General features: G+C 57.8%; 5 protein-coding genes across 7 annotated transcripts in view; 2 read left to right on the forward strand and 3 right to left on the reverse strand.

The window, feature by feature from the left end:
• Positions 1 to 6,497, forward strand: part of STX1A (syntaxin 1A) — a 64,315-nt gene extending 57,818 nt beyond the window's left edge. Inside the window, exons 7-10 of one of the 2 annotated variants that reach the window (XM_068154504.1) lie at positions 399 to 472; positions 764 to 901; positions 2,498 to 2,608; positions 3,234 to 6,497. In XM_068154504.1, the coding sequence (XP_068010605.1) occupies positions 399 to 472; positions 764 to 901; positions 2,498 to 2,608; positions 3,234 to 3,311 (401 nt within the window). In that variant the 3' untranslated portion in view covers positions 3,312 to 6,497. Of the gene's footprint in view, positions 1 to 398; positions 473 to 763; positions 902 to 2,396; positions 2,478 to 2,497; positions 2,609 to 3,233 lie in introns of those variants that run through there. The other variant, XM_068154505.1, reaches the window with a different exon arrangement.
• Positions 6,301 to 12,658, reverse strand: BUD23 (BUD23 rRNA methyltransferase and ribosome maturation factor). The gene is made up of 12 exons (XM_068154506.1): positions 12,577 to 12,658; positions 12,445 to 12,482; positions 11,804 to 11,899; positions 11,132 to 11,214; positions 10,944 to 11,040; positions 9,996 to 10,092; positions 9,624 to 9,674; positions 8,970 to 9,055; positions 8,714 to 8,759; positions 8,370 to 8,428; positions 7,281 to 7,370; positions 6,301 to 7,174 (listed from the first exon to the last, which is right to left on the reverse strand). The coding sequence occupies exons 1-12, from the start codon at positions 12,622 to 12,624 to the stop codon at positions 7,120 to 7,122; spliced, it is 846 nt and encodes a 281-aa protein (XP_068010607.1). The 5' UTR covers positions 12,625 to 12,658; the 3' UTR covers positions 6,301 to 7,119.
• On the forward strand, positions 12,647 to 15,530 carry DNAJC30 (DnaJ heat shock protein family (Hsp40) member C30). Its single transcript, XM_068154507.1, has one exon. It carries the CDS (start codon positions 12,711 to 12,713, stop codon positions 13,347 to 13,349), a length of 639 nt encoding a protein of 212 aa, XP_068010608.1. The 5' UTR covers positions 12,647 to 12,710; the 3' UTR covers positions 13,350 to 15,530.
• A 1,907-nt stretch (positions 15,531 to 17,437) lies between these two features.
• On the reverse strand, positions 17,438 to 19,851 carry VPS37D (VPS37D subunit of ESCRT-I). Of its 2 annotated transcripts, XM_068155011.1 has the most exons (5): positions 19,703 to 19,851; positions 18,648 to 18,819; positions 18,243 to 18,325; positions 17,932 to 18,066; positions 17,438 to 17,781 (listed from the first exon to the last, which is right to left on the reverse strand). In XM_068155011.1, the coding sequence occupies exons 1-5, from the start codon at positions 19,829 to 19,831 to the stop codon at positions 17,578 to 17,580; spliced, it is 723 nt and encodes a 240-aa protein (XP_068011112.1). In that variant the 5' UTR covers positions 19,832 to 19,851; the 3' UTR covers positions 17,438 to 17,577. The 2 variants fall into 2 exon arrangements, with proteins under 2 accessions (XP_068011112.1, XP_068011113.1); XM_068155012.1 differs by having other exon boundaries at positions 17,438 to 18,066; positions 19,703 to 19,847.
• Positions 19,852 to 20,619: 768 nt separating this feature from the next.
• On the reverse strand, positions 20,620 to 24,650 carry LOC137449204 (fibrinogen-like protein 1-like protein). The gene is made up of 4 exons (XM_068154508.1): positions 24,545 to 24,650; positions 22,919 to 23,062; positions 22,740 to 22,802; positions 20,620 to 21,485 (listed from the first exon to the last, which is right to left on the reverse strand). Exons 1-4 carry the CDS (start codon positions 24,546 to 24,548, stop codon positions 20,851 to 20,853), a joined length of 846 nt encoding a protein of 281 aa, XP_068010609.1. The 5' UTR covers positions 24,549 to 24,650; the 3' UTR covers positions 20,620 to 20,850.
• Between the last annotated feature and the right edge of the window lie 2,127 nt (positions 24,651 to 26,777).

Here is a 26,777-nt window from a genome sequence, read left to right on the forward strand (position 1 = left end):
GAGATGCAGCTTCTGGGCCTCAAGCTTTGGCTCAGCATTAAAGCAAGCTCCTCCTGACCAGCTATGGCCTTTGGCCAAGCCTGTGCTGGCTGGGTGTTAATCCATGCAATGCCTTTGCTCTCATCCTTCACCTTGCTGCAGCTTTTACCATGCTCTGCAACAGGGGAATGGGGCAACCAGGAGGTGGTGGACAGATGGGCCTGGGTGGCCTTGGCCAAGCTGGCAGCTTGACACCCCTAAAAAGAGGGGTGCAGGGCTGGCCCAGAGCCAGGCTGTGGGATATCAGCCCCTCAGACTGCCCAGGGCACTCCTGGGAGATGTCACAGTGGCAGTGCAGAGCACTGCAGCAGGGCTGTGGACAGAGGGCTCCTAGCTGACCTGTGCTGTGTCTCTTGCAGCTGGCAGGACCACCACCAGCGAGGAGCTGGAGGACATGCTGGAGAGTGGCAACCCAGCCATCTTCTCTTCTGGGGTAAGCACAAGCACAGGCTAAAGCTGAGCCAAGCCCTTGTCCTAGAGGGACTGGCTGGTAGGCATGCAGTCACAGGAATGATGAGCACAGCCCAAGCAGGAGGTGGGAGCTGGGTGCTCAGGCTTGGCCTGAGCATGCTGCCTGAGCAGGGACTGTCTCCTGGCCAGAGGGTGGAGGTTTGCTGCCAACTGCCTGGGTGGGGTGGCTGGAGGGGGTTTGGGGCTCTCTTGGTGAGCCTCATCCTGGCATCTGAGAGCCAGGACAATGCTCAGTGGCCCTTTCCTCTTGCAGATCATTATGGACTCAAACATCACCAAGCAGGCACTGAATGAGATTGAGACACGGCACAGTGAGATCATCAAACTGGAGAACAGCATCCGGGAGCTGCATGACATGTTCATGGACATGGCCATGCTGGTGGAGAGCCAGGTAGGGAGACACTGTGGCCTGGTGGCCAGCTCCCCTGGGGACCTCGCAAGGTGATGGGGCTGCTGCCAGTGCCCTGCCTGGGTGGGTGCTGAGGGGAAAAACTGCATCTGGGACTGGTGTGGCTCCCACTGGAGCTGAGCTGGGCCCCCTGGGACCAGAGCCACCTTGCTCTGCACCCCGGAGCTGGGGGCTGCTGTGTGCCTGGGGCAGGAGGTTTGGTGATGGGCTCTGGAGGAGGGCAGTGGGTGGCTGCTATGCAAGCAGAGATTTCCCTCAGAGCATCGAGCTCCAGGTGAGTTCAGGGTGCCCCCAGCCTCAGTGGCCCTGCCAGGCCACCCTTGGCTGTGCCTCCAGCTGGGCACACGCTCTGGGGTCTCTGCTCACCCCCCTTCTTGCCTGCCATGCTGCCATGGCCTGAGGAGACATCAGTGGCAGGTAAAGCCCCAACAGTGCTGCATGCTCTGCTCTGCATGGCTGCACCCTGCATGTCTGCAGCTCCTGCATGGTGCTTTGGGCCTGCCCGTGGCAGACAGGTGAGGGTGGCCATGGTATGGCTGTGTTGGTGCTCAGTTTTGGGGGACAGGCATGGGAAATTTGCAGGTCCCTGCCTTGCTGTAAGGGATAGACTATGCCAGCACCCTGTGCAGGGTGGGAGGCTTCAAGCTGCTGGTACGAGCATGGCAAGGGTGGGAAGGAGAAGCAGCAGCTTTAGGCAGGGCAGGGAGCAGCAGGGAGCCTGCTGCTTTGGAGGGGTTAACAGCAGAGCACCCCTGGGTTTGCAGGGCTCATCCTCCCCATGCTCTGCAGTAGACAGAAACAAGCAGAGCTGCTGGCTGTAACCCCTGCCTCTGCAGCCCAAATTCCCTCTGTGCCATGTGGGAGGGCACTGGGCTTCAAGCCACCCACCCCTGCCAACTCTGTTGGTCACATCAACTGTCAGGCTCTCTCTCCAGCTGCTGCAGGACCTGGCTGCCTCACTGTGCAGTCAGGATAAGGACAAAGGAGGTGGACAGACTGGAGACACTCACCCCAGTCAGGGGGCAACATCCATGTCTGCAGGGGGGGACTCCATCCTCATCCCACTCCTGCAGCTGGGGGGACAGAGCAGGGCAGAAGGCTCTGTAGTCCCAGCAGCCCATTCTCTCCAGCCAGGTGCTCGTGTGGATCAGAGCAGCCATTCCAGCATGTGCATGGGTTTGGGAGCGTGGCTCTGCTGGTGCTGTCCTTGCTCCCCTGTCCTGCCTGCAGTTTCAGCAGCATGCAGCATGGTGTCAATCCTTTGTGGCTTTGGTGTCACCTGAGATACCAGACAGGGTAGCCTTCAGGCCAGGACTGGGCTGGAGATCTGCCTTGACCCTTTGCTTGCCTCCCTGTGGGATATGCAGAGGTCTGAGCCCTCTGCACCAGAGCCTGTGGTCTGGAGCCCCCATCCCAGGGCACCTCGGGGGCACCCAGTGCCCGCAGGCAACTCACAGTCCTTGTCTGTGCCCTGCAGGGCTGCTGGGCAGGGTGACATCCAGACGGTGCTGGGCAGCAGCAGAGCAGGAAGGAGCTTAGGTCCACGCACGGGCGCGCGGGCTGTGCCCCCCTCTGCAGGGCGAGATGATCGACCGCATCGAGTACAACGTGGAGCACTCGGTGGACTACGTGGAGCGGGCAGTGTCGGACACCAAAAAGGCGGTGAAGTACCAGAGCAAAGCCAGACGGGTGAGTCGTGGCCCTGCCTGGGGCCTGGCATCCCCTGCCCATGCTGCTGACACCTCTAACCCGGGGGCAGGCCACTGCCTGGCACTCCTGCCCACCCTACTGCCTGCTTAGAGGAGCAGGCAGCGTGGCACAGCCTGGCGGGTGCCTGGGCACTGCTTTACCCCACACCCCTGGGTGCAGTGCAGGTCCTGCTGCTGGCACCAGCTGAGGGAGAGCTCCCTGGCATAGGCTGAATGCTGAGGGTGGGGCATGGGGCAGTGGTGCTGCTTGGAGGCAGGAAAAGGGGCAGGGTGGATTCTGTGTGAGAGCCACGCCTCTTGCCGAAACAGAGCAGAACAGAGGCATGGTCCAGCACTGGTGCTGAGCGCAGTGCCAGCTGCCTCTCCCAGTCTCCTCATCTGGTCTTGTATCAGCTCACTGACTTGGGAACCACCAGCTCAGCAGAGCCAGCCTGGGGCTAAAGCTAGACCGGGGTGCCCATCCCTGCCCCAGGGCTACCAGAAGCCCCTCTGTCCTCCACAGTGCTGCTTAAGAGCCCACACCCCCCAGCTCTCATGGCCAGCCCACTCACGCTCCCCTCTCCCCTTTCTCCCTGCCACGCTGCTGTGTCCCTCACCGCGAGCAGAAGAAGATCATGATCATTATCTGCTGCGTGATCCTGGGCATCGTCATCGCCTCCACCTTCGGCGGGATCTTCGGCTAGCCTCATCCCTCGGGACTGTTGGCGTGCGATGGACGGAGCCGTGCGTGCCGCGGGGCCGCAGCCAGGCCGGCGCCGGCCGCCCAGCCCCGGAGCCTCCCAGCAGCATTTCAGTTTCTAATGCATGGTTGTTTGTGACGCTGTGTGTGCGGTGCGGTGCGTCTGTGTGGAGGGAGCGCCGGCCCCGGGGCGCGGGCAGGGGGCGGGGGGGGACGGTGATGGGCCCGAGGGGGACCCGAGGAGGGGAACCCAAGCTCTCATCACTGCTCCGGCCTGGGCAGCTGGATGGGGCCAGGGTGGGACACAGGTGCTCTTGGGTGCTGCCTGCTCCTCCCGTGCCGGGTTAGTGGCGGCTGAGGGGCCGGTGGAGGGGTGCTTGGGAGTACAGCGCTCAGCCAACCTCCTCCGGCTGCCCCGTCACCTCCAGCCAGAGCTCTCCTGTCTGTCCAGCCGCATCTGTGCTTGCAAACACCTTTCCCTGGGCTGCTTCTCTCACGGGGCCCTTCCCCAGGGGTGCTCTCTCCCAGGCCCTGCCTCCCTCCCTCCTCGCCCAGGGCTCTGCCACTCTGCCAAGGGCAGGGCTGCCCCCTCCCTAGGCAAGCCCTTGCCCAGGTGTGGGTGCCAGGGGCTGGACGTGTCGCTGCTGGTGGTGGGTGCCTGATGGAGCTGTGTGGGATGAGGAGCTACTGCTTGGGGTCATCACAGTTGTGTGGGGAGGGGGACAGGCCACTTGAGGGCCTGTGCTGCACCCTGATGCTGGCCTGGCAGGGCAGGAGGGCAGAGGTACTTTAAGGCCAGCTTGTGTCACTGGCTGCTTGCCCTGCACCAAAGCCTCATTGTTCTGTTCTCAGCCCAGCACAGGGTGGCCTTGCCTCCTACTGTCCCCAGGCCTGGGCTCTGGCCAGTGGAGCTGGGGGTTGGTTCTGACGCCCACAGCCCCCAGCAGCGAGCAGGGCTGCTTCCAGCCTCACTTCTCCAGGTAGGCACCCACAGCTGGGGGTTGGAGGCAGTTGGGCTTCCTCCTGTCGTGGTCCCAGGAGCAGCCCGTATTGCATCCACCCCTGCAAGCTAGGAGCACCAGCCTTCCTCCTTTATCCTACCAGCTCCTCAGCAGGGCACTGCCTGACTGCTCTCTCCAGCTCTCTGCCACCTCTTGGCATCTGCCTGCCCCTGCCCCCTCCTCCTTGCACAGTGCCCTTCTGCCTGTTCATCCCTTGGGCTGTCCAGTGAGGCACCTGCACTTGGTGGCATGCTGTGGGAGCACCTGGGTGCCCTGTCACACCATTTGTATACTACCACTGTGGGGTGACCTGAGCCTGCTGGAGGAGCCCTGTGTTGCCATGGCCCTGTTTTCCTCAGGCTGGAGGGCAGGATTCTGTCCTCACATTCCTCTGGAGACTCCAAGGCTCCAGCTGGCCCATGAACATGCCAAAGCACCACAGAACAGCCCAGAGCAGGGTGGGCACCTGGGGCTGAGCTGACAGGCACAGACTGGCATAGGTCCAGATGCTGGTAGCATAAAGAGGGCACTGATGGCAGCAAGTACTCCAGCTGCAGGCAGCATGTCACCTCCCTGCTCCCACCAGGTGGAGGGGGGCTGCTCCACCCTGGCTGGGTGCTGCCACACAAGTGCTGGCCCAGTGTGTGGTGGGCAGGGGGTGAAAGGCAGCAGGGCTGAAGACATAGTGCTGCCTTCCCCAGGTGCAGCTCTGCCCAGACATGGATGTTTCCCTGCCACTGTTACCCGAGGTCCCAAAAGACAACCCCTGGCTGCATTCAGCTGCCCTTGGGAGGCATGTCCAGCCTGGTCCCAGGCCCCCAGCGGGTGTGGCCATGGGAACAGCCGACCAGAGCCCTTTTGTTTCAGTCCCATGATTGATGTGAGCCACAGCACTGCAGCCTCTCTGTGCAAAGGGCGTGGGGCACCAGGAACCCTGCAAGCAGGAGCAGGCCGGCTCTGGAGCACCCCCTCCAGGCAGGCATGTAGAGAGGCTTTGGCAACAGGAAAAGGAGCTGGAGGTGATGGTGCAAGTGTCTACTGCTCCTGCCCCTGTGCAGCTCCCTGCCATCCAGTCTGTGCTCTGCTCTGCTGAGCCAGCAAGAAGACCAGGCCCCCTCCTCTGGGAAGCAATAACACTGCTGGCAGGGCTGCTGCTGGGCTGGCAGGGCTGCTGCTGGGCTGGCAGGGCTGCTGCTGGGCTGGCAGGCAGCAAAGGCTCCTCTCAGGCTCCCACCCTGCAGCCATGCCCACTGCTAACACAAGATGTCTTTTCTGTTGTTGTTGGGTTTGTTTGTGGCACAAGCTCACGCCCCATCAGGGCTGTGGCCCACCCCTGTCAAGGCACAAGGCCCAGAACAGCACTGGTGGGATTGTGGCGCTTGCTCCTCCTCCGCTGGTCCCATCGGCGCCAGCAGCCCCCCAGCAGCAGGAGCCAGCCGGGGCCGCAGTCGCTGACTCTGCCCTGTGCCGGAGGTGCTGCGGGCAGCGGCGGTGCCAGGCTGTGACACGAGGGAGGCCGAGGAGCAGGCTGCCACTGCTGCCCCCCAGGCAGGCTCACACTGTCCTCGCAGCGAGGGGAGGGTGTTTTGGTGCAATAATTCCCCCTGCACTATGGGAAGCCCCTGCAGTTCCTTTGTACCTATCTGTCGTTGCATGTACAGACCCGATCACCAAACCTGTGGTTGTGCTTTGGGAAGAACATTTCACTTTTTTTCTTTCCAGCCCTTCCCCCTCCCCAGTTCTCCCCAGTCCCCTGCCACCCTCAGACTGCTTTGTCCCTCGGGTTCCACCGCCCCTGTTCCAAGTGCCACCTGCCCTCCCGGCGCCAGGAGCCTGGCGCTGCAGTATTCCAGGAGCAGCGTGGGGCACGCACAGCTTGCACTTGAACTGGGGATTGTTTCTTTTGTAATTAATGTACTTGAAGGCTTTCCCAGCCCCCTCCCCACTCCCCCCGTGGAGTTGTTACTGTTGCTGTACTGTGAGCTAAGTGTCCTTGTTTTCTATGTGGATCTTGACCCTGGCTTGCTCTGTCTCACTGGGCTGGATGACACTGTATGTTGCCACTTTTCTCCTCCACCTTCCCCCACCCCCCCTCTGCTAGCCTCCCTTTCTTCTCCCAAAGCTTTGGGTGCAAAACAGCTTCCCATTTTGTGGAATTTTTATGTAGAATAAACATTTGTAACTGTAAAGCTCTAGCTGGCACCTCACTGTTTCAGGGGAAGGGAGGAGGCACCTGGGGAAGCAGGGCTGGGGTGTAGACAACACCCAGGCCCCTGTGAACATATACAGGGTGGGTCTGGTGTGCAGCACTCACAGGACCAACCACCAAGGGAATACCACCACCTCTGCCAGCAGGAAGGTCTGCCCTCCTGGGCCACACACCTTTGTGCTGTCTGCCTCCTGCCTACAGGCAGAGGGGAAGCTGGCATGGAACCAGGTGCTACATTACCACCTCTGTGCTCTGCTGTGCTGAGGGCAGGACACAGCAAGGCTTCTGACTCGTTGACTGTTTAGTGAGGAGGTTGAACATAATGTTCTGGCTCACCTGGAGCTCCAGGTGGCTCACAGCAGTCACAGGAAAATAAGCAAAGGCATTGCAGACACCAAGTGGCCAGTGCACTGGCTGCCACTCTACCTTCACCAGGAAAACAGGGCTGGGAGCTTCGTTGTTGGGCAGCAGCTGAGCCAGTTTACACCTTCCAGAAGCACACTGGCCAGTCCCAGGCCTGAGGTGTCCATCTGTGCCATCCACAGGAGGCTTGCTGGAAGGACCACCACACCACCTTGCTGGGCAGCGGTGTGCAGAGCAGCTCAGAAGCGAGGGCGGCGCTTCCGGCCTGTGTATTTGGTGTCTGCTCGCACCTCCCTGCGGAGAGCAGCAGAGAGCAGCTGAGCACAGGGCAGGAGGGCTGATGGCAGCAGGCCAGGCCAGCAGAGTCAGCCTCAGCTGAGGCAGGACCAGCTGAACTCACCTGCCCTGTCGCCGCCTGCGCTCCTTCTTCTCCAGGATCCAGTCCCTGCTCTTCTTCACAGACTTGCCCTTGGCGTTTCTGAAGCGCGCCCTGCCGAGAGAGCAGACAGCAGCTGCAGGGGCACTGAGGTGAGGGCCAGTCTTCTGCCCGCAAGGAAGCAACCCAGAACTGGGCACCACACTGCCTTATGAAACCAGCAGCTACCCCTCCAAGCACCCCCAGGATGAAAGAGGCTCAGCCAGCACTGGGGCAGGCAAACAGTCCAGCAGGAGGAGGCTGCCCCCAGCTCTGAGCCATGGCTGCAGCAGGCCAGCACCCCTTGTCATGGCTGACACAGCAGCTGGGCTCTGGGATCCTGGGGGAGCATGAGCTCAAGCACAACCACCTTCCCCTTATCTGCTGCACTTCAAACAAAGCAGATAGAGCCTCTGGCTTCCCACCAAGTTCTGCTCTTGCCCTCCAATACCAAGTATCTCTTGGCCTACATGAGCACAGAACAGCAGTGTCAGAGGCAGGAAAACATGGCAGCCACAAGCTCCAGGCAGCCATGACGACTTTCCTCTGGTTGGTTGGTTTCTGTCTCTCCCACTGGCTGCAAGAGAGGCTGCTTCCTGCACCACTGCCATGGGTGGAGACCTGGCCAGCAGGAGAAACCCCCCAGGCCACAGCTAAGCAAAGAAAGGGAACACTAGGCTTGAGGCACAGCAGTCTGCCTCCCCCCAGAGAATCAGCCATCTCTGCTGTCACCAGCACTGCCCACATGCCTCCTCCCATCACCACTGACCCACAGCACTGAGCTGGAAAGCCAAGTGCCAGACAGAAAGTGCACTTCAGACAGTTCTCAGCTGTAGCTCTGAGGTAAGCAGCAACAGCCTCATGACACCACAGCAAAGCTCTCAAACTAACCCATTCTGCTCCCTGTGCCTGGGGCCCATCAAGGGGGCCATGTGGGCTGCCAAGGGCCCTCCCAGTCTCCTCCTTTCAGTCACTTGTCACACAGCAGTGCTGTGATCCTGTCAGCAAACCCCAGCCCATGCACTGCCCACGCTCCTTGCTCCTGGAGAACCTGCAGCTTCACCCCCTACATACCTCTCATTGGTGAACTTTGCCTGGTGCATCTCTTCAGCAGCACTCTCAGTACCAAGGCCCTGAAAAGCAAAATGGGGAAGTTTGGCTCTCCTCTGGCATCTAAATTAAGGGGAAGCCAAGGCTCTGCAAGAGGAAGGACTGGAGCAGGAACAAACTAGTCTTCCAGAAACTGTGGCAAAGAAACCAGATCTCAGGGAGAGCAAATGTTGGTGAGACTGACAGCAAAATGTCCAACTGAAGTCAGATCTGCACAAGAGTTGCTGCCTGGCTCCTGCTCTCACTCAGCTCTCCCACATCAGCCAGCAAACAGGAAGGCAACTCTGGGGCCTTGCAGAGCTCCTCACCTTTGGTAACGTGCCAGATGTCCCAACAAAGAGACAGAGAAAGAACCTGAAACAAGAATAAGGAGCATGAAACTGTGATTCAGTTTGCAATTCCCAGTCCCCAAGCAAGCTGAGTTTATCACAAAGTCAGACCTATGCTGTACCCTCTGTCCAGGACTGTTATCAGGGGAGAGAGAGCAATCTGGACAGAAAATAACCCAAACCAACAAACATTGCTAAGCCCAGGCCTCACCCCAAACACACACAGAGGACTCACTTCTTGGCTTTGGCACTGTTGGGGTAATCTACCACCATTCCCCCAGTAAAGCCAGCTCTCATGGCTTGGGCTGTGATGAGCTCCAGCTGCAAAACAAACCATGTGCAGAAATTATTTAGTGGTCACCCCCCAGCAATGCTCAGGAGACCTCAGCTCCACCACAGCTAACTGTGCATGTCAAAGATGGGTCATTCCTGCTCACTGAATTCTGCATCAAGGTCCTTGTTCTGCATCTGGACACCATTTGGACACCAGTCCCCTGCCTTTATTGGGTTCTTCCTGCTTCTGAGCCTACCCTGGGTCAATTGATACAGCAGACTCTCTAGGAGAGGGATACTGGGCTGGATTTTCCAGCCCTGGGGAGTTGGTGCAGTGCTGGCTGCTACAGGCCAGTCTTCAAATCACCCAGGCAGGGGAAAATCCAGGATGGGAGATTGAGATGGTGTCCTGCCAGTTTCTTTAAGGCTCAGCCCAAGACAACCTGGGAAGCCACAGAAATTGCACAGGGCATTCTCCTTACAAATTTTGGGGGGGTTCTTAAAGAGCTTTACAGATGGCAAGAGGGGCAGAGACACAGACCCAATGTGAAACACAATGGAAGAGCCCCATTCAGCAGAGGACACAGCCTCTTCCCCACTGACTGCTGTCCTGTACCTGTTCTGAGTTCTCAGGGTACAGCTGCAGGACGGCTCGGGATCCTCGGACCTACAGGAAATAAAGTCAGTCACAAACCTGTCTCAGTGCAGGAAACCCCTCCAAGTCATTCCATGCCCAGACACCAGGGCCCACCTCCCTGAGAACTCTCCCAGGGGTGGCAGAGCCAGCTCCTCTGCAGTGCAGCAAGGCACAGGGGTAACAGCAGGCATCACATGGGCAGGCAAAGAAACAGAGAAACAGGGGGGTCCTGCCAGGTCTTCCTAGCAGAGCATCCTCTACTCAACATACCTGACTTGAAACACCCTGCTAAATGCACCAGAGAGGATGTAAAATCATGCAGACGCCTGACTGGGAGAGCATGACACTTACCAGGGCAGTATAAAGAGTGGAGAAGAATCGATAGAGGCGCTTTGGTGGGCTGTGTGATTTCTTGTCAGCGTTACAAAGCCACTGCACTGCAGAAATACTGAGGAAGGAAAAAAAAGACCCTTGGGACACTGAGCCATTGATTCTTTCAGAGAGCTTCCTCTCAGCTTACTTCCAGCACTGTAACCTCCCTCTGAGCTTACTTCCAGCACTAAGCACACGCTGGGCTTCAGGGAAATGATTTAATTTTCACCACGTAGAAGCCTCCCTCTGCAGACTCACTATGCCCAAACCCAACAGGGCACAGTAGTTACTCAAGCACAGGAGAATCACCAAGCCTCCCCTTTAGGCCAGATGCTGAAGTAACCTGTGTTTAACTGTGGCCTCTGCCAATGAATAAACCCAAACAGAGCACTCTTGTCACGGTGTAAGAGCCACGGTGGTGTTAGGCTGATGGTTGGACTCAGTGACCTTAGAGGTCTTTTCCAACTATGACAATTCTATGATCAGCAACACACAGCTCCTGCTCCTCTCTGAAGGATTCTCTAAGCAGAAAAGTGTTTCTCTTCCCATCACCTAACTCTTCATCCCAAAGCCACCCAACAAACCTTTCATCCAACCTTGCAGCTGAGCAATGGTACAGACACACTTTCTTCTTTCCCCTCCTTGGAGCGGGTCTCAACCCTCCTGACAGTATCTTCAACTTACTTCAATAAACCTCCTAGCTCACCAGCACACAAAAGAGACAAGCACCACTTAGGAAACAGCTGCCAGAAGCTGTTTCTGCCACCCAGAAACTCAGAGAAGTGGAATCAAGTTGCATGGAGCAAAGAGAGCAACTGGTGAGGACAGCTGTGTTCATCTGCTACACACCATACGCAGCCCACGTGTGCTGTACAGACCATGCAGGTGTGTGGAGCATCAAGAGACACTGCTTATGTTCACACTCACCTGATACAGCCATCAAAGGTGCCAGGCCTGAAGGGAATGCCATGACCCACATCTGCAAGGAGAAGGTCTCCTTCCGCCTCCCTCTCCACAGCCACATCTGCACAAAACAGAGCACAGCTCAGGCAACCAGCTCACACCTTTGGGGACCAGCTGTGAGGTGAGGTGGTAGAGAAGGAGGGCCTGCTTACCCAGCATGGCTGAGCTGATGTCCATGCCAATCCAGTAGTGACCCTCTTCAGAGATGTAATCCCCACTCAGCCCAGAGCCACAGCTTAAGGAAGGAAGAGGGGAAGTCACAGAGATCACAGAGCTGGTCTGAGGGTGACACCAGCTAGCCACAACACTACAGCAGCCCACAACAGAGAGACACCAATGCCATGGGGCATGGATGTGCTCTGCTCCCCAGGACCCACCCAGCTCAGGGCCACAGCCACTGAATTACAGAATAGTGAGGGTTGGAAGGGACCTCTGGAGATACTCTAGTCTAACCCCCATGTTAAAGCAGGTTCACCTAGGGCAGGCTGCACAGGAACATGTCCAGATGGGGTTTCAAAGTCTCCAGAGAAGACTCCACGACCCTTCTGGGCAGCCTGCTCCAACGCTCTGGCAAGCTCACAGCAAAGAATCTTTTTCCTTACATTTGAGTGAGACCTCCTGGGTTGCAATTTGTGCCTGATGCCCCTTGTCCTGGGCACCACTGAGAAGAGCCCAGCCCCATCCTCCTGTCTGCCACCCTTTAGATATTTACATGCATTGGTAGGATCCCCTCTCAGTCTCCCCCTTTCCAAGCTAAAGAGCCCCGGGACCCTCAGCCGCCCAGCCGCCCCGTGTGCCACGAAGTGAGGCAGGACCCCGCTCACCCCACATCCAGCAGGAGGCACGGCCGGTCCTCAGGCAATCCCAGCAGCTCCACAGCTCGCTCCGACATCTGCGACTGGATCTCCACCACCCGGGAGCTGCAAGGCACGGCCAGGGGACCATGGGCGGCAGGCGGCAACCCCTGCCACCGCCTCACGGGCGGGTTTCACCCCCTCCTCAGCCTCACCACAGGACCCTCCCTACCACCACCGCCTCACGGGCGGGTTTCACCCCCTCCTTAGCCTCACGACAGGACCCTCCCTACCACCACCGCCTCACGGGCGGGTTTCACCCCCTCCTCAGCCTCACCACAGGACCCTCCCTACCACCACCGCCTCACGGGCGGGTTTCACCCCTCAGCCTCACGACAGGACCCTCCCTACCACCACCGCCTCACGGGCGGGTTTCACCCCCTCCTTAGCCTCACGCCAGGACCCTCCTCACCGCCACATGGCGGGGCCAGCCCTCCTCAGGCCTCATGGCAGGACACCCACCACCACCACCACCCCCCCAGCTGCCTCCCCCCGGCGAGCTCCCTCGCTGTCCCCCCATGACGAGGCACCCCCGCCGCCCCCCCGCCGCGTCACGGCAGGACCCCTCCCGGTCCCGCAGCCATGGTCCCGCAGCCATGGCCCCGCCGTACTTCTGCGTGTACTTCCGCGCCTCGGCCTCATCGTAGAACTGCAACGAGAGAGAGAGAGAGGCGAAAGCGGTGAGGCGCGGGACACCCGGGGCAGGGCCGGGCCGGCTCGCCCCCTCCCGCCGCGCCGCTCACCAGCTCCGGGGGCCCGCGGTGCTCAGGCCGCCGCCCGCTGCTCGCCATGCCGCCGCGTGACGTCAGCGCGCGGCGCCGCCGGCCCGAGCCGGGCGCGCCCGAGGATGGCGGCGGGCGCGCGCTGAGGCGGCGCCATGGAGCCGGCAGCGCTCGGCCGCCTCCGGCGCCTCCTGCCCGCCGCCCCGTGGGCTCCGCGGCCCGGCTTTTCTTTTACGCCGTCCCGCGGCGGGCAGACGGCCGGCGGCGGAGCTTCGCGGGTGCGCCGCGACCTGTACGAGGTGCTGGGCGTCCCTTCTACGGCGACGGCGGCGCAGATCAAGACGGCGTACTACGAGCAGTCGTTCCGGTACCACCCCGACCGCAACGCCGGCAGCGCCGCCGCCGCCACGCGTTTCGCCGCCATTAGCGAGGCTTACCGGGTGCTGGGCAGCGCTGCCCTGCGCCGAAAGTACGACCGCGGCCTCCTCAGCGACGAGGACCTGCGTGACGCCCCCAAGCCCTCGGGCCGGCCGGCCGCCGCCAGCTCGCCGCCGCCCCGAGCGCCTCCCGCGGCTTCCCGTGGGCCCGTCCCGCCGCCCTTCAACTTTGACGCGTTCTACCGGGCGCACTACGGGGAGCAGCTGGAGCGGGAGCAAGTGCTGCGGGCGCGGCGGGAGCAGCTGCGCCTCCGCCGGGAGCAGGCGGCGACCCAGGGACGCCTTCGGCTGCTCGCAGAGACCTCGGTCGGAGTCGTCTTTGTCCTGGCTTTTGCCATCCTTTACGGCTTAAAGTGACAGCGGGGCTGTGCGGTCACTGGGGCGCCCACCTTGCTGCCCTGCTGCCAGGGGATGGCGTGTCACCAGTGGGCACCCACACAGCTGGCAGGCACATTGTGCAGGGTCTGCTTGTCAGGCTGTGACGTTTCCCCTCTGCCGGTGTGACCTTCAGACACGGTACGCGACCGGTGGGCTCCGTGTGTTAAGCTCTGCGTCTTAGACCGAGATGTGTCTCAGTGTGACCTTCAGCGACAGCACACAACCGGCCAGCGCCGTGTGTGGGCTCAGCTCCGTGGCTGTGCCCCTCTGCTGGCCTGATCTTCACACGTGAAGTGCAACTGGCAGAGAGTTCCTTGGCTGTGATGTGACCTCTGCTGGTGTGACCACTGGATACCGCATGTGGGCTCTGCTCCACAGGCTTCGACGTGCCTCTGCTGCCTGTGCGACCTTACAGATGGGGTGTGGGGGGCCCAGGCTGCAGTGTACCCCCTCTGCCAGCATGAGCTTGCAGCTCAGCAGGCGCAGTGCCTGGCAGGTAAACTCGGTTCATGGACTCTCTGGACTCTGACATGCCCCTTCCATTGGCACTGCTGTCTGACCTTGGTGGGAGCCACGTGCCTGTTCTAAGCCACAGCAGAGATTAAACAGCTGTCAGTGGTGTTTGTGTGCGCTGTGTGTTCATGGGGGTTGCTCTCCATCAGTGCTGAGCTATGGCTCTGTGTGGTTTTTCTGTCAGTCCAACACCTGGCACCCCTGTGCTCTCACACTTGTTAGTCCATGGTTGGGGAGTTTTAGGAATGTTTAGCTCCAAACTGCATCACTGCCCTTTCATCAGCCTGGAAAGATGAAAGCTGGGCCCCTGTGGTGGCTCATGTCCTGTCAGCGTGTGACATTGCCTGGAGGTGCTGCCCAAAGCACTTCTGTGTTCAGAGCAGCTTGTCCTGGCTAGGGCTTGCCATGGACATTGCACAGGGCCATCCCACCCAGGCTGTGGTGGCTGGGTGTGGCACACTTCTGAGCACTAAGTGGCAGTACTTGTGTTTTACAGCCTTCTGAGCGTCATTTGCACATGAGAGTATTTGCCTATTTAAGTATTGAAGAGTTTTGAGAACTAAGGACTGTCTCTCAGAGCTTCTGCCTGTTCTTCTGTTCACTACATGGAGTGAGTGAAGCTTCATGGTGTTGAACTCTGAGGGTGCCAAAGACTTCATCTGCTTTACTTTGCACTGGATTTGCTGGGCCTGGCTGGCAGTGGTGTGCGCAGGAGCCAAGCCCTCACCTCTCACAGCAGTGAATCCTGGTTATGTTTTCTCCCAACAAAAGAATGTTAAGATTAAATGCCCTCTGCTCTCCAGAGATGAGCCTGAGCCATTAAGTGTGGCAGGCAGTGCACTGCCTGCTGGTGTAGGATGCATGCAGTATGGGAGAGCTTTCTGCCTTTTCTGTAACACTTCCAGCTGCAGACTTGAGGCTGCTGTGTCTGGAGCAAACAGCCCATGGGCAGAGAAAACTTTCCAGGATCCTCTCTGGCTGCTAGTCCATCCCTGTGTGGGATTGTAGTGCTGAAATGCCAGCATGTGAAGAGCAGGAAGCCTCCTGAGTTGTGGCTCTGTGTCACATGCTGTTGCATTTCCATGCTATAAACTAAGTCACTTGAAAAACTTGTCAGCTTCTCTGGAAGAATTTGGCAGGGAGTGTTCTCTTCCAGACTGGAAAAGCTAGGGATGTCCATGGGAAGCAGTGGGTACTAGGGAACACCTGTCTAATTTGTGGTGTGATGGCTTGCAGGTTTTTGAGGCAGCCCTGCTAAACACAGATGTCCTCTGGATTGATCTTAAATCTCTGCGGGCCTGTGGCTTGTTCCCACAGGCAGGCTCCATACCCAGCCCTGAGCCAGCTTCCTGGCAGAGAAAGGGTCTGGTAGGGTGCAGTGTGGAGCAGGAGGATCAGGCTAGCTGGTGTGCTGCAGTACTGCCCCATAACACTGGGAGAGGGAAAGAGCTGCTCCGGCAAGCCAGCTGGGCTAAGTCCTGCTCTGACTGGTGCTTGGCTGAAACTGGGGGGTGAGCCAGGCACCCAGCCTGGGTTAATGCATGTGCCTTGCAGTGGGAAGGTTGGGCAGTTCATATTGCTGGTTCTTTCTTTTCTTCCTCAGGTCTCCATGATGTGTCTTGAACATTAAAGATATCCAACCATAAACTGGTGATGATCTTTCTTTGGTGGGCTTGGGTGGTAAATCCTCCTTGGAAAATGGAGGGTAGGGCACAGGCTGGTGTTCCACAGTGACCAGGTGGAGGAAGAGGGTGGGAAGAGTGTTCTTGTTTCCCTGAGGCCATACTGGGAAGGGTGGGCATGCTGCCTGCAGTCGGTGGGGATTGGGTAGCACAGCCTCCCTGGGCCACCATAGACCTCACTGCTGCCTTCTGGAGACCCTTTCGGTGCTGCCTGCGATGAGAGGGTTGCTGTGCTCTCTGCTCACATGCTGCAGGCAGCATTGTTGTGCTGACTTATGGACAGAGGAGGGGAAGAAGCTTGGCATGCAGAGGATGGAGGGACGCTTTGGGGCATGCAGTCTGACACTTCTGGGGTGGCACAATGTGTTTTTTTTCCCCACTACCACCTTTGCCCTGGTCAGGCCTGAATGCCCCTCTGCTCCAGGAAGGACTTGAGGAGCGTGGGCAGAGAGTGGCTGGAGCTTGTCCAAATGCACAGATGCACTGCCAGCTCCCAGCACACCAGGTTCTGTCCCTTTGTCTTATGGCAATACTGCCATCACATTCTTGTCTTTCCCTAGTTGGTTTCCTGATGGAGAACTGCCAAGAGCAACTGGAATTCTTGTGGCTTCCCTTTAACCAAGTGAGTGCAGCCCTTGTGGGGTGCCTGTGGTACTACTGCACTTGGGACAGCTTCAATCCTCTCCTGACCTGGGGTCTGTGGGCAGAACTCTGCACCCCAGTCCTGCTGCTGCTGGGCCCTCAGTGGCCCTACCCACGCACCCCCCTCACAGCAGAGTTGGTTGGCAGCACCTGTGGAGGTGGAAGCAGCTCCCTCTCCCTTCACCAACATCCCCTCCAGCTACTCCTCTGTTAATTGAGTTAATTGTTAATAAGAGTTTCCTCTAACAGCCCCACTGCCTGCACAGTGCCTGTCACACAGTGGGGCCCAGCTGGGGCACCCTGGCACCACCCTGGCCCCAGCTCTGGGCTCAAAAGGTCTCCTGGAAGCTGCCTGTGCTGGGGACACACCTTCCCTCCCTGGGTCCTTTCGGGCTGGGGGCTGCTGCTTACCCAGGTTGGCTTCCAAAAAGCCAGGTCTAGATGGAACAGGGAGGCCATGAGATGGCAGGGCTAGCTCCCTGCCTGGCCTCCTTGGAGTGTAAGTGGAGGAACCAGGTTCTTCACCCCCAGCCTTGTCTCACCATCCATTGCCTGGAATTAGGGAAAGCAGCAGAGCAGTCTGGGATTAAAACCCCAGGGTGAGCTCAGGCCTCCTGCTGCCTTCTCCAGTGGTAGCTCAAGTCAGGGCTAGTGCAAGAGGGTGGATGGGGAATGGTTACCAAATCCACTGCACAGCTTCACACAGGCCAAGGAGACTAGCTGTTGAGGTGGCTGTGGGGTATAAGCCTTCATAGAGGGCTGAAGATTTGGCTCTGGCACAAGGTATCTCTTCTTACCAGAAGTCTTCACCGTGTACAGGGCCAAACTGCTGGGAGCTAATCTCTGGGGGTAAATGCACACTCACTGGGCTGAACCAAGTGCAGGAGCCAAGAGACAGAAGGACCCTCCTTGACTGCCAGCCATCTCCAAGCCTGGCAGCTGTCCCCCACAACCACTTTCTTGCCTATCCCATCCCCGTGTTCACAACCAGAGCCAAGGGGTAACACCAAGCATGTAAGAGCCTTTATTTAGAAAGCACATGGCACTCAGTGCTCCTGGGCTTTCCCCTGCTATCTCCCACCCAACTGAGCCCACTGACAACCTACAAACCACCCCCCTGCCCCTCCTGTCACTATTCCTCCTGCTGTGGATGCAGAGACCTCCCCCCAGCAGCTTCTCAAGTGCAGGAGACCCTATCCCCGCCCCCCCAACCACTCACCTCCACCCCCCTGTAAGCACCCACCCCTGTGCCTGCCCCACAGACACCACAGCCCCTTGGAGCTGCGCCTTCACCCAGCCCACATGCTCCCTAGACAGGGGGTTCCTGCACAGCCCCAGGGAGCAGAGGGGAGATCCCCGTCCCTGCCCTGCTACCGGTGTGGAGCCTCTTGCTTCTGGTGCTGCGGCCGCTGCTGCCTGCGGACGAGCTGGGGGCTGAGGGGGGCGGCGTGGCCGGCGTGGCGCAGGGGCGAGCCCGGGCTGGGGATCTCAGAGCTGGGAGATGCTGGCTGCTGTTCCAGGGCTGGGAGATGGTGTTTGGGAGGCGCAGCTGGCACGGCAAAGGGCACAACGGCCTCCGAAGGGATAAGAAAGGCAGACACAAAGCCGTAGGAGAGATCAAAGGCTTTGGGGGCTACTGCGCTCCGCAGCGGGGCGAGACGTGCTGGTGCTGGGCTAGCCTGGGCACCTGGGTGCCCCGAGGGGCCCACAGAGTCCCTGCCCACCTGGTCCTTCTGCAGCAGCTCCTGCAGTTTCTCCAGCTGTGTCCGGCAGATGTGGGAGCGTGTGCGGCTCTGGCAGAAGGACTCCAGAAAGGAATCGAGGGGCAGGTCCTGGGCCAGGAACTGAGTTATCTGTGCCTGTGGGGTGGGCAGTGGGACAGCATCAAGCCAAGAGAGACATGGGACCACAGCAGCCCAGATGTCTGAGGATCCCCTGGACTCTTCTCCAGAGCCTGGCACACAGGAAGGCACAGAGAGAAGTCCAGGACCCAGGCAAGAACAGGGCAGCAGCACAGGGGTCTGGCCTGACTCACCTCTGACTCTGCCTCAGAAGCATCGAGCTTGGCTTGGATCTGGTCCAGGGCGCTCTGTGGGCTCCACTTCTCCAGATGTGTCTCTGTAGGGAGAGGATGTGGTTGCCAACAAACCTGCTGGGGCTGCCATCTTTCCCATCCTGAAGCATCAGCTTCCAGCCTTCTCAAACTGAAATACATCCCTAGAGCCACCTGCACACCATGGCCTGCATCCCACCATAGCATTAATGCCAACTGAGGGCTGGCTGTGCTGCAGTCCCTCACCTCCCACTGCTCCTGATCAAGACTGGGACCTGTCCCTGGGGCAGGTTCAAGGGTGCTGAGCCCACTCAGGCCCTCACATTAACATGAATTATTCTGGCCAGACTCGGCTCTGCCTTGTCCCATCGGCTGCATGCCACTCACCCAGACGCTGCTGCTTGTCCCAACAGGCCTCTCGTATCTCCCGCAGCTCCTGGTACTTGATGGCTAGGGAAGCCTTCCCGTCCTCCAGCCGTGGGCGCAGGGACAGGTTCACCCTGGCCAGGGTGCAGTTTGAAGCCAAACACATCTCCCGCTCCAGCTGCAGACTCTGAAACTGGGAGGATGGGAATAGGGGTGGGATGTGTCAGCACTGGGATGAGTGGGCAGAACCAGTCACAGCTGGCAGCTTGCTGGGAGAGGGTCTATCTCCATCCAGGGCCAAACCTCTCCATCCCTCTGCTCTGCCTCCAAAGGGAGCGTTTCCTGGAGGACGGGGTGAAATGGCTGTGCCCACAGCACAGGGCACCTTACCCTGAAAGGGGCAAACCTCACGGCTGCCCCTTCAGCCCCCTTTGCAGAGAAGAGACCTCCTTAACTCACCAGGATGTCAGAGAGACACCTGCACCTCTTCTCCCTGCACAGGCATGTGCACCCTGGCAGAGGAGAGCCTGGTGCCGGGCTGTGCTTGGCGAGCCCCAGGGGAAGATGCTTGAATCAGGCTGAGAACGACTGGAACAACCTGACCCCGTTCCTGCAGCTACGGGGAACCAAGCCAGGCGGGGAGAGCACAGAGCCGGGCCGGAGCCTCTCACTCTCTCCCAGTTTCGGGCCAGGGGGGGCGGCGGCTGTGGCCCTGCTCTGGGTTTTGGTGGCCCGGGGCTGCCAGGCAGGTGATGGCCGCCCAAAGCCCGAGGAGCCCCGGGGCAGCCGCCAGCCAGGACGCCCTAAGCTGACGCTTCCCCGCGGCCGCCTCACCCCACCCGGTGGGTTCTGCTTCACCTCCAGACGCCCCCCGGGCTCGGCGGGCGGGATTGCAGGTACCGAGGCGAGACCGACGCGCAGGGACCGGCAGCTGAAGCCCATCCTCGCTGCGGGCGGCTCCATCCTGCCCAGCAGGAAAGGACGAGCGCTGCAGGGCTCGGCTCGGTTTTGCCGGCTGCGGGACACGGACCCTCAGCACCATACCATCCCCCCGTTAACCCCCACACCGGCCGTACCTTCCTGGTGAGGCGGGCAGCGCGCTGCAGCCGGGACTCGTCCTGCAGCAGGGTGCGGAGCTGCGCGGTGCTGAGCGCCCCGAAGCGCCGCGGGGAACCGGGCGGCGGCGGCGGGGGGGGCCGGGACATGGGCTGGGGCACGGGCGGGGATGGGGTCGAGACCCCTCCCGCGCCGCCGCCGCCGCCGCCGCCGACCGGGAGCGGCGCGCGCCCCGTGCCCGCCCCTGCCGCGCGCCCGCCGCCGCCGCCGGTCTTAAAGGAGCCGCAGCTGAAAGCAAGGCGCTGCGGGTCTGCACCGCACGGCCCCGGCTGCGGAGCGGGGGGAAAGCGGCACTGAACCCCAGGCCGTGCAGCTTTCTCCGCGTACAGCCTGCGCCGCACCCGCTCCGTGCTTCCTGCTCCCCGCGGTGTGTGCAGCCTGAATGCACCTCACTGGCTGCGCCCTGCTCCCCCTCTGTGCATCCTGCATCCCACCGAGGGTCTGCATCATCCACTGCACCCCGCTGGGTGTATCCTGCTCCCGGCTCTCTTCATCCCGCACCGATCCCCGCTGCGCCTACCCTGTGCCCCACTCTGTACCACCTGCAATGCATCTCGCTATGCACAACTTGCGTTGCAGCACACAGTATGCATCCAGCACTGCATCTTGCTTTCTGCTGTGTGCCTCACCTGCTCTGCATGCTGCTGTGTGCATCCTGCATTGCACCCCACTCTGTACACCCTGCACCCTGCTGTGTGCATCCTTCCTTGCGCCCTGCTCTATGCATCCTGCACCTCCATGCACCTGTCCTGTGCTATGCCACACCTGCTTCTTTGCTTGCTGTGAGTTCTGGAGGCCCCCGAGGACGTTTGATGAAATGTCTCTCCAGGGCTGAGTGTGACCCTCTCCCAGGGAAGGTACACGTGGAATCCACGAATTTCAGAAGTGATTGTTTTATTCTTGATTATGAACATAACAACAAGGAATCATTGGCAAGCACAGGGGAAAAGAGGGGGAGCCTGCACTCAGAGAGAGGGACTGGAAAGTGGCATTTCACTAAAACCCTACTGCCCTTGGGCTCTTCTCTCTGCTCCAGAAAGGCTCAAGCTCTTTGGCCACGCAGAGCCTTTGCAGAGTGTCCAGTGTGGACAGGAGGGGAGAAGAAGCACTAACAATAAGAAGCTGGTTTGATGAGGATAAGGGAGGATTTGCAGTTCCCTTTGCAGAGGTTGCCCCATGTCATGCCACCCTTGAAATTCAGCCTCACAGCGTAACAGGAGGAGTACCACCACCCACCCTCGTAGCTGTAGGCACAGTTCTTGCTGTAATTGTCCTGATCCCGATCCTTTGTGGAGAACTTCATGTTGTCATGCATGGTGTTGGGATTGTCTGAGGTCATGGCGTCCCCCGCCGTCCCTGAGTAGGAGCCCAGCCTCAGCCGGTAGCCGTGGTTCTCATCCTCCACGCTGAAGAGGTTGTAGTCTGCGAAATTGGTGTTGTCTGTGGAGTCCTGGATGACAAACCTGACCTGGTAGACCTTCTGCTTGGCAATCTGGTGGATGTACTCAGTGCCCAGCCAGTACTCGCTGCGCACGCTCCCGAAGCCGAATTTGTAGGTGCTCCAGGACTCAGCCCAGGTGACTGGTGTGTCCTGCTGGTTCCTCTGGATGACTGTCCAGCCCCCACTGGTCACATTCATTTCACAGTACACCACGAGGTGGTGGAGCCCTTTTGGCTGGATGATGTAGACACCGCTGCGGCTGCCGGCAGGCATCTCGCTGCAGTCCTTGGGCCAGCCTGGGGCTGGAAACAGAGATGGTTGTTAAATCCCACACAACAAGACACTGGTAGCACATGGTCTTTCTTTTGTGCCTATGTCCTTCTGCACATTCCTCCCTGGGCTGTATTCCCACCATGTGTTCACAGGAGTAAATCAAGATCTTGAAATGATCAGTGTAAGACTTGGGCTTCATATCTTCCCGAGACAAGATTCAGACTGATAGGGACACACTGCCAAAATGTCTTGGCCTGGTGAGACCAAGCCACACATTGCCTTCACCCAGTACCCAATGCACCCAGGCTAGGTTTGGGATTGCAGTGCTGTGGGGATTTGCCTGTAGCACGCAGGTGATGTGTCACCACACAGACAAATGCAAATCTGGGTCATTAAAGCTATTTGCTTACAGCATGGAGGCTTTAGAGCTTTGTGAGGCTTTGCAGCTTTGTAAGTAATCTCAGAACCCCTGGAGACAGCACGATCAAGACATCCACATGGCTAATAATTAAATCAGCCCTTGAGATCTCAATGGGGAAAATCCATTGCTTTTCTCTGGGCTTACCAAAGTAGCTCTTCAGAGACTTCCTGACTTGTTTGATTTAATTATGGCCTTCACGTGCTCCAGAGTGTCAGGACCTGATACAACAAACAGCTGAATGCACCTACACATTTCTGGGAAGGGACTTACTCCTCTTCTAGTACCTCTGCTGCTGGTTATTCCTACCCAGACAGGACCTATCTTGTGGTCCTATGGGCTAATGTTGACTCAGTCCATTCAGTAACACAGCCAGTCCCTGCCTTACCCATTCTTCTCATCAGCTATTCAGTGAAAACAGGAAAACAACCAATCCCTACTTCCCAAAGGCCATCAATGAATCACCACTTTCCAGTTTGGATCTTCAGGTGGAAAGTTCTCCATGCTAAAGATCCTCAGCTACTGAATCCAGAATCACCACTTTCCAGTTTGGATCTTTAGGTGGAAAGTTCTCCATGCTAAAGATCCTCAGCTACTGTGTCCAGAATCACCACTTTCCAGTTTGGATCTTTAGGTGGAAAGTTCTCCATGCTAAAGATCCTCAGCTACTGAGTCCAGGCCATGGCTGGTAATAGAGTCCCCTCAAGATTCTGGGCTGTGGCACCTTTACTAGAAAAATCAACACTTTTGTCTCGGGAGGAACCAGTGCACACATAGGATGCAGCCAAAGGTGGCTGAGAGTTCTTCCTGAGCCCAGCAGTGGTGAAACTTTACAAGCAAGTGAAGTCCTTGAGAAGAGACTTACCATGGGCTGCTGGGTGGCGTGGGGCAACATCTCTGGCCCGTCGAACGTGTTCATCGCCATCATCTGAGTGAACAAGGACAGAGGAGAGGGGAGTTGAGTGTTGAGAGTACACATGTCAAACGCCTGCTGGGAGAACATGATCTTCTCCAGGTGATATTCCTGTCTGTAGGCAAGCTTACCAGGCTGGGTGGTCTCTGGGGGAGCATTCATAATTTCATCCATGGTGCCATTGAGGAGGTGCACGTTTCTGATGTAAATGCCAGGAAAAGATGCTGCCAGGGTCAGCAGGCAGGTAAAAAGCAGGAGACAAAGGCGCTGAGCAGCTGAAATTGGAAGAGATTGGACAAAGAAAAAGAGGTGTAGCTCTTTAGTCAGAGAGCCATGAATCTCATTTGACTCCTTTACTCACAGAGTTAAAGAGGGAAATAAAATTGTTTATGTGCAGAGCTCCCTCTTGGAGCCGTAAGCCTCTTTAGCTGGGCTGTGATGTACTCATTTGCAGCTGTCATCAGTGGTGGCACCTGCTAATAGTGGGGTTTGAGACAGAAAAAGTGTGAAAACCTTCTCCAAACCCAAGTGACTGCCATCAGAAACCTCTGCAGAAGACAAGCCTCTGGGCTGGAGATAACAAGCAGGGTGAGCACAGGGTGAGGAATCCCCCTTCCTCCCAGCTCCCATCACTCTCCCGTGGCACACCGACATAAGCTCAGACCACACCTTCCTCCAGTTCAGGTTTGTGGGTACTAAGAACCCAGAAGTCTGCCTGGCAACAAGCTCCAGGCAGGGCTGTGTGTGTTTCTCTGCTCTGCATGAAAGCAGCATGAAACCAGCACACTTTTTGCAGCATTAAAGCTGCAATCTTATTTAGAGCAGAAAGTTAATCATGGTTCCTACAAAGGGAGGCATTGTGGAGACACCCATGGGGAAATCTGCTCTTGATATAATAGATGTAGCTCACCCTGGCACTACCAGTGTGATCCTTCCACTGCTGAAAAGGGGCAGAGCCAAACCTTTTCCCCTGCCCTGGGATACCTGGGTTTGACATCATTCCTTGTGATGGAAAATGATCAATAATGCCAGCCTGGAACCACTGTGAGCTATTGCAGCCACCCTGGAGACAAGCAACCCTTTCTGGGAGTGCTTGGAGCTGCCCCAGTCACCTGTGCTGGTTACAGTTTGACAGCAAAGGTCTTTTAGCCACGCTTCAGTCCAGCTAAACAGCTTCTCAATTCCTGTGTAACATTTACTGTCTTCATACACTGTTATTTAGAGACAGGTTTAAAGGCATCTCTTCTTCAAAGCCACCAGAGAAGCAACGCTCCCTCTACTGCTGGCTCATTCCCCCAGGAGTGGTCATGAAAGGTCTGAGGAGGAAGGAGATGCAGAGAAGAGGATCAGCCTCTCCTGGGTATTCTGGGGGCAGCAGTGTGCTTTCAATCACCAAACCTCCAGATACCTGTTCAATGTCACTCCTTAAACAAGACCATCTGAAAAAACCCATTCTCTGTTCTAGGGTATTTTATACCTTCCTTGGACAACTGAAAACCCCACAGAATGTTTGGTAAAGATGACGTCTGTAAGATGGGCTGTCTGGCACCCCAGGACTACCCTGACACAGCCTGGGAAGAGCAGAACACAGAGACTCCTGCTCCAGTTCCTAGCACAGTCCATGATGTGACAGACTTGGTGCTGGGATGGCTGGGGCGTGGGGAGAAGGCAGCCCTGCAGAAGACGAAGTGCTGGGATGCCCACTGAGCACACACCATGGTGCTGTCCCCTCCCATCCCATCCCATCCCACACTCACCCATGTCTTCTCTGCAGGGACCCTGCGGAGCGGGAGGCTGAGCAGTTTTGACCTGGCTAGAGGAGTGTCCAGCCTGACAGTTATAGGGGCTCACAGGAGAGGGGGTGGAGGCACGAGACCCAAACCACCACACTTGTCCACCAGTTGGCACCTGGACTGGTGGTTTGCGGTGTGTTTGCTCTTCACCATCAAGTGACGTGTCCTGGGACAATGGGGGCTGTGTCTCACAGGGCTGAAGAGCTTTCTTCAGAGGCAAAGCAAATAATTTGGGGCCATTAAGCCAATGCTTTAAAACAACCGCCTGCGCTGCCCCCCTGCCCTGGCAGGGCTTCCCCAGGGACTGGCATCCTCTGGGCACCTCTGTACATTTCAGCTCCTACGTAAGTATCCAGGTGACATTTCCCCTCCTGGATGGAAATCAAACAGCAGGCACAAATCTCTCTTCCCAGAGCAGTCATCAAGCCCAAGAGCCACTGGGGACCCCATTAGACCCTTCAGGGAAGAGGTACTCCAGTGTTCCTGGCAAACTGGGCGCTGAGCTTCAAAAAGTGCCACTCCAGCTGCCTCCTGACGTGCCACCACCATGGTGCTCTTGCACAACGTGCACTGCGGTCTCCCCTGGTGCCGTGGTCCTTGTAGCGGTCACAAGGGAGTTTGGGGAACCGTGACGTGACTCTGGTGTAAAATGGTCTCACTTCAAGCCCCTCTCTGCTACCAGGAGTGTTTGTGCTGTGGATTTCTCACAGAAAACGCCTAGGGATTAGCATCTGCAGCATTCTGAGTACAAAGGACTCTTGCGCTCCACCATCTGCCTTGTGGTGGCCAGCAGGCAGGCTTTTGTCACAGGCTGTTGACTTGCAGTGTGGCTGCCTGGTCTGGTCATGGAGGCTCCTGTGTACAGCCAGCCAGGTCCATGTGGTTTGTTCTTCCAGGATTAACTGCTACTGTCATGGCCCTGACAGCACCAGTGGGTGACCAGTCCCATGAGCCCTGTTTCAGCTCAGCCCTGGGCCTTCAGTCCTCACCTGCATGTGTAGTGGTCTCCAGTTCCCTCTCTGGCTTTGTTTTCTGGACGGATCTTAGACCTAAGCTGTAGATAGCTTCTTTCCTAGATGCACTGCTCATATCCACGTTGTAGCTTATCTCCAGCCCTGCACCATGTCCTTCTGTGCAGGATCTTAGCATCAGAAAATCACTTAGGTTGGAAGAGACCTTTAAGACCACTGAGTCCAACCATTAGACCCGCACTGCCACATCCACCACTAAACCACATCTATGTGTCTTTAAACACCTCCAGGGGTGGTAGCTCAACCATTTTCCTGGGCAGCCTGTTACCAACCAGTCCATTTGACCCAGCTGACTTCTTGCCTTGCCTGGAGCTGTTGCCGGCACTTAACTCTGCCAGTGCTCAGACCCAGCAGCATCAAGCCCACCAAGAAGGTCATTTCTCCTTGGGTACATCCTTGCCCAGGGTGAACAGCCAGCCTTTGTTGCTCCCAGAGACCTTGGTCATGCCTTTCTTCTTTTCCCTTGAGTCTTGCATGGTGCTCTCTGCTTTGCCTGTCTGGAGTGCAACCACTGGTTGTCATCTTTAACTTTGCTTCCAACCTGTATAAGCTCAGAAGTCATCATCTGTCTTCTTAAAGGAGGTCTCACATCAGTGTGATTCAGGAAGCCTTTGTTTGATAACTTTGAAGACAGCATCCACTGGAACATTTGAGATAGTCAGTAGGCTACTGAAACCATTTCAGGAGAAGAAAGTAGAATGACCATAACTTTATGCTGTTTAAACTGGCTGGACAAAGTGTTGGAGCTGTCTGCACCTTCTGACACTCCCAAACAGTGTGTCCTGAGAGAGTTTTGCTGCTGCAAAGGGAGCAAGCCCTGACTGACATTGCTGAGGCTGTCTGGGGGATCTACAGGGTCTCATCAGAACAGGAGAGTGACAAAGGGACCCACAGTCACCTGTTTGTTACCTGGAGCCCTTGCCCTATACTGAGAGCATGCAGATTGGGGTGCCAGGGGACACTGTATGCAGTGACTTCTTGCTGCTAGACCCTGGCTTCAGCTCAGTGACTGAACTCATTGATTCTGAAACCTGCCAGTGGAGAGTTAGCAAGTGGGCATGTCTCTTGAGGACCTGTCCTCATCTTTCCAGGGTCACCTTTGGAACTAGGCACATGGGAAGTCTAATCTCTCCTCCTTTGCTAGTTTCTGTGTGTATATCCTTAAA

This window comes from Melanerpes formicivorus, unplaced genomic scaffold, assembly GCF_026170545.1.
Source record: "Melanerpes formicivorus ecotype bairdi unplaced genomic scaffold, bMelFor1.0.p_v2 SCAF_29, whole genome shotgun sequence".
In the NCBI taxonomy this organism is placed as follows: domain Eukaryota; kingdom Metazoa; phylum Chordata; class Aves; order Piciformes; family Picidae; genus Melanerpes; species Melanerpes formicivorus.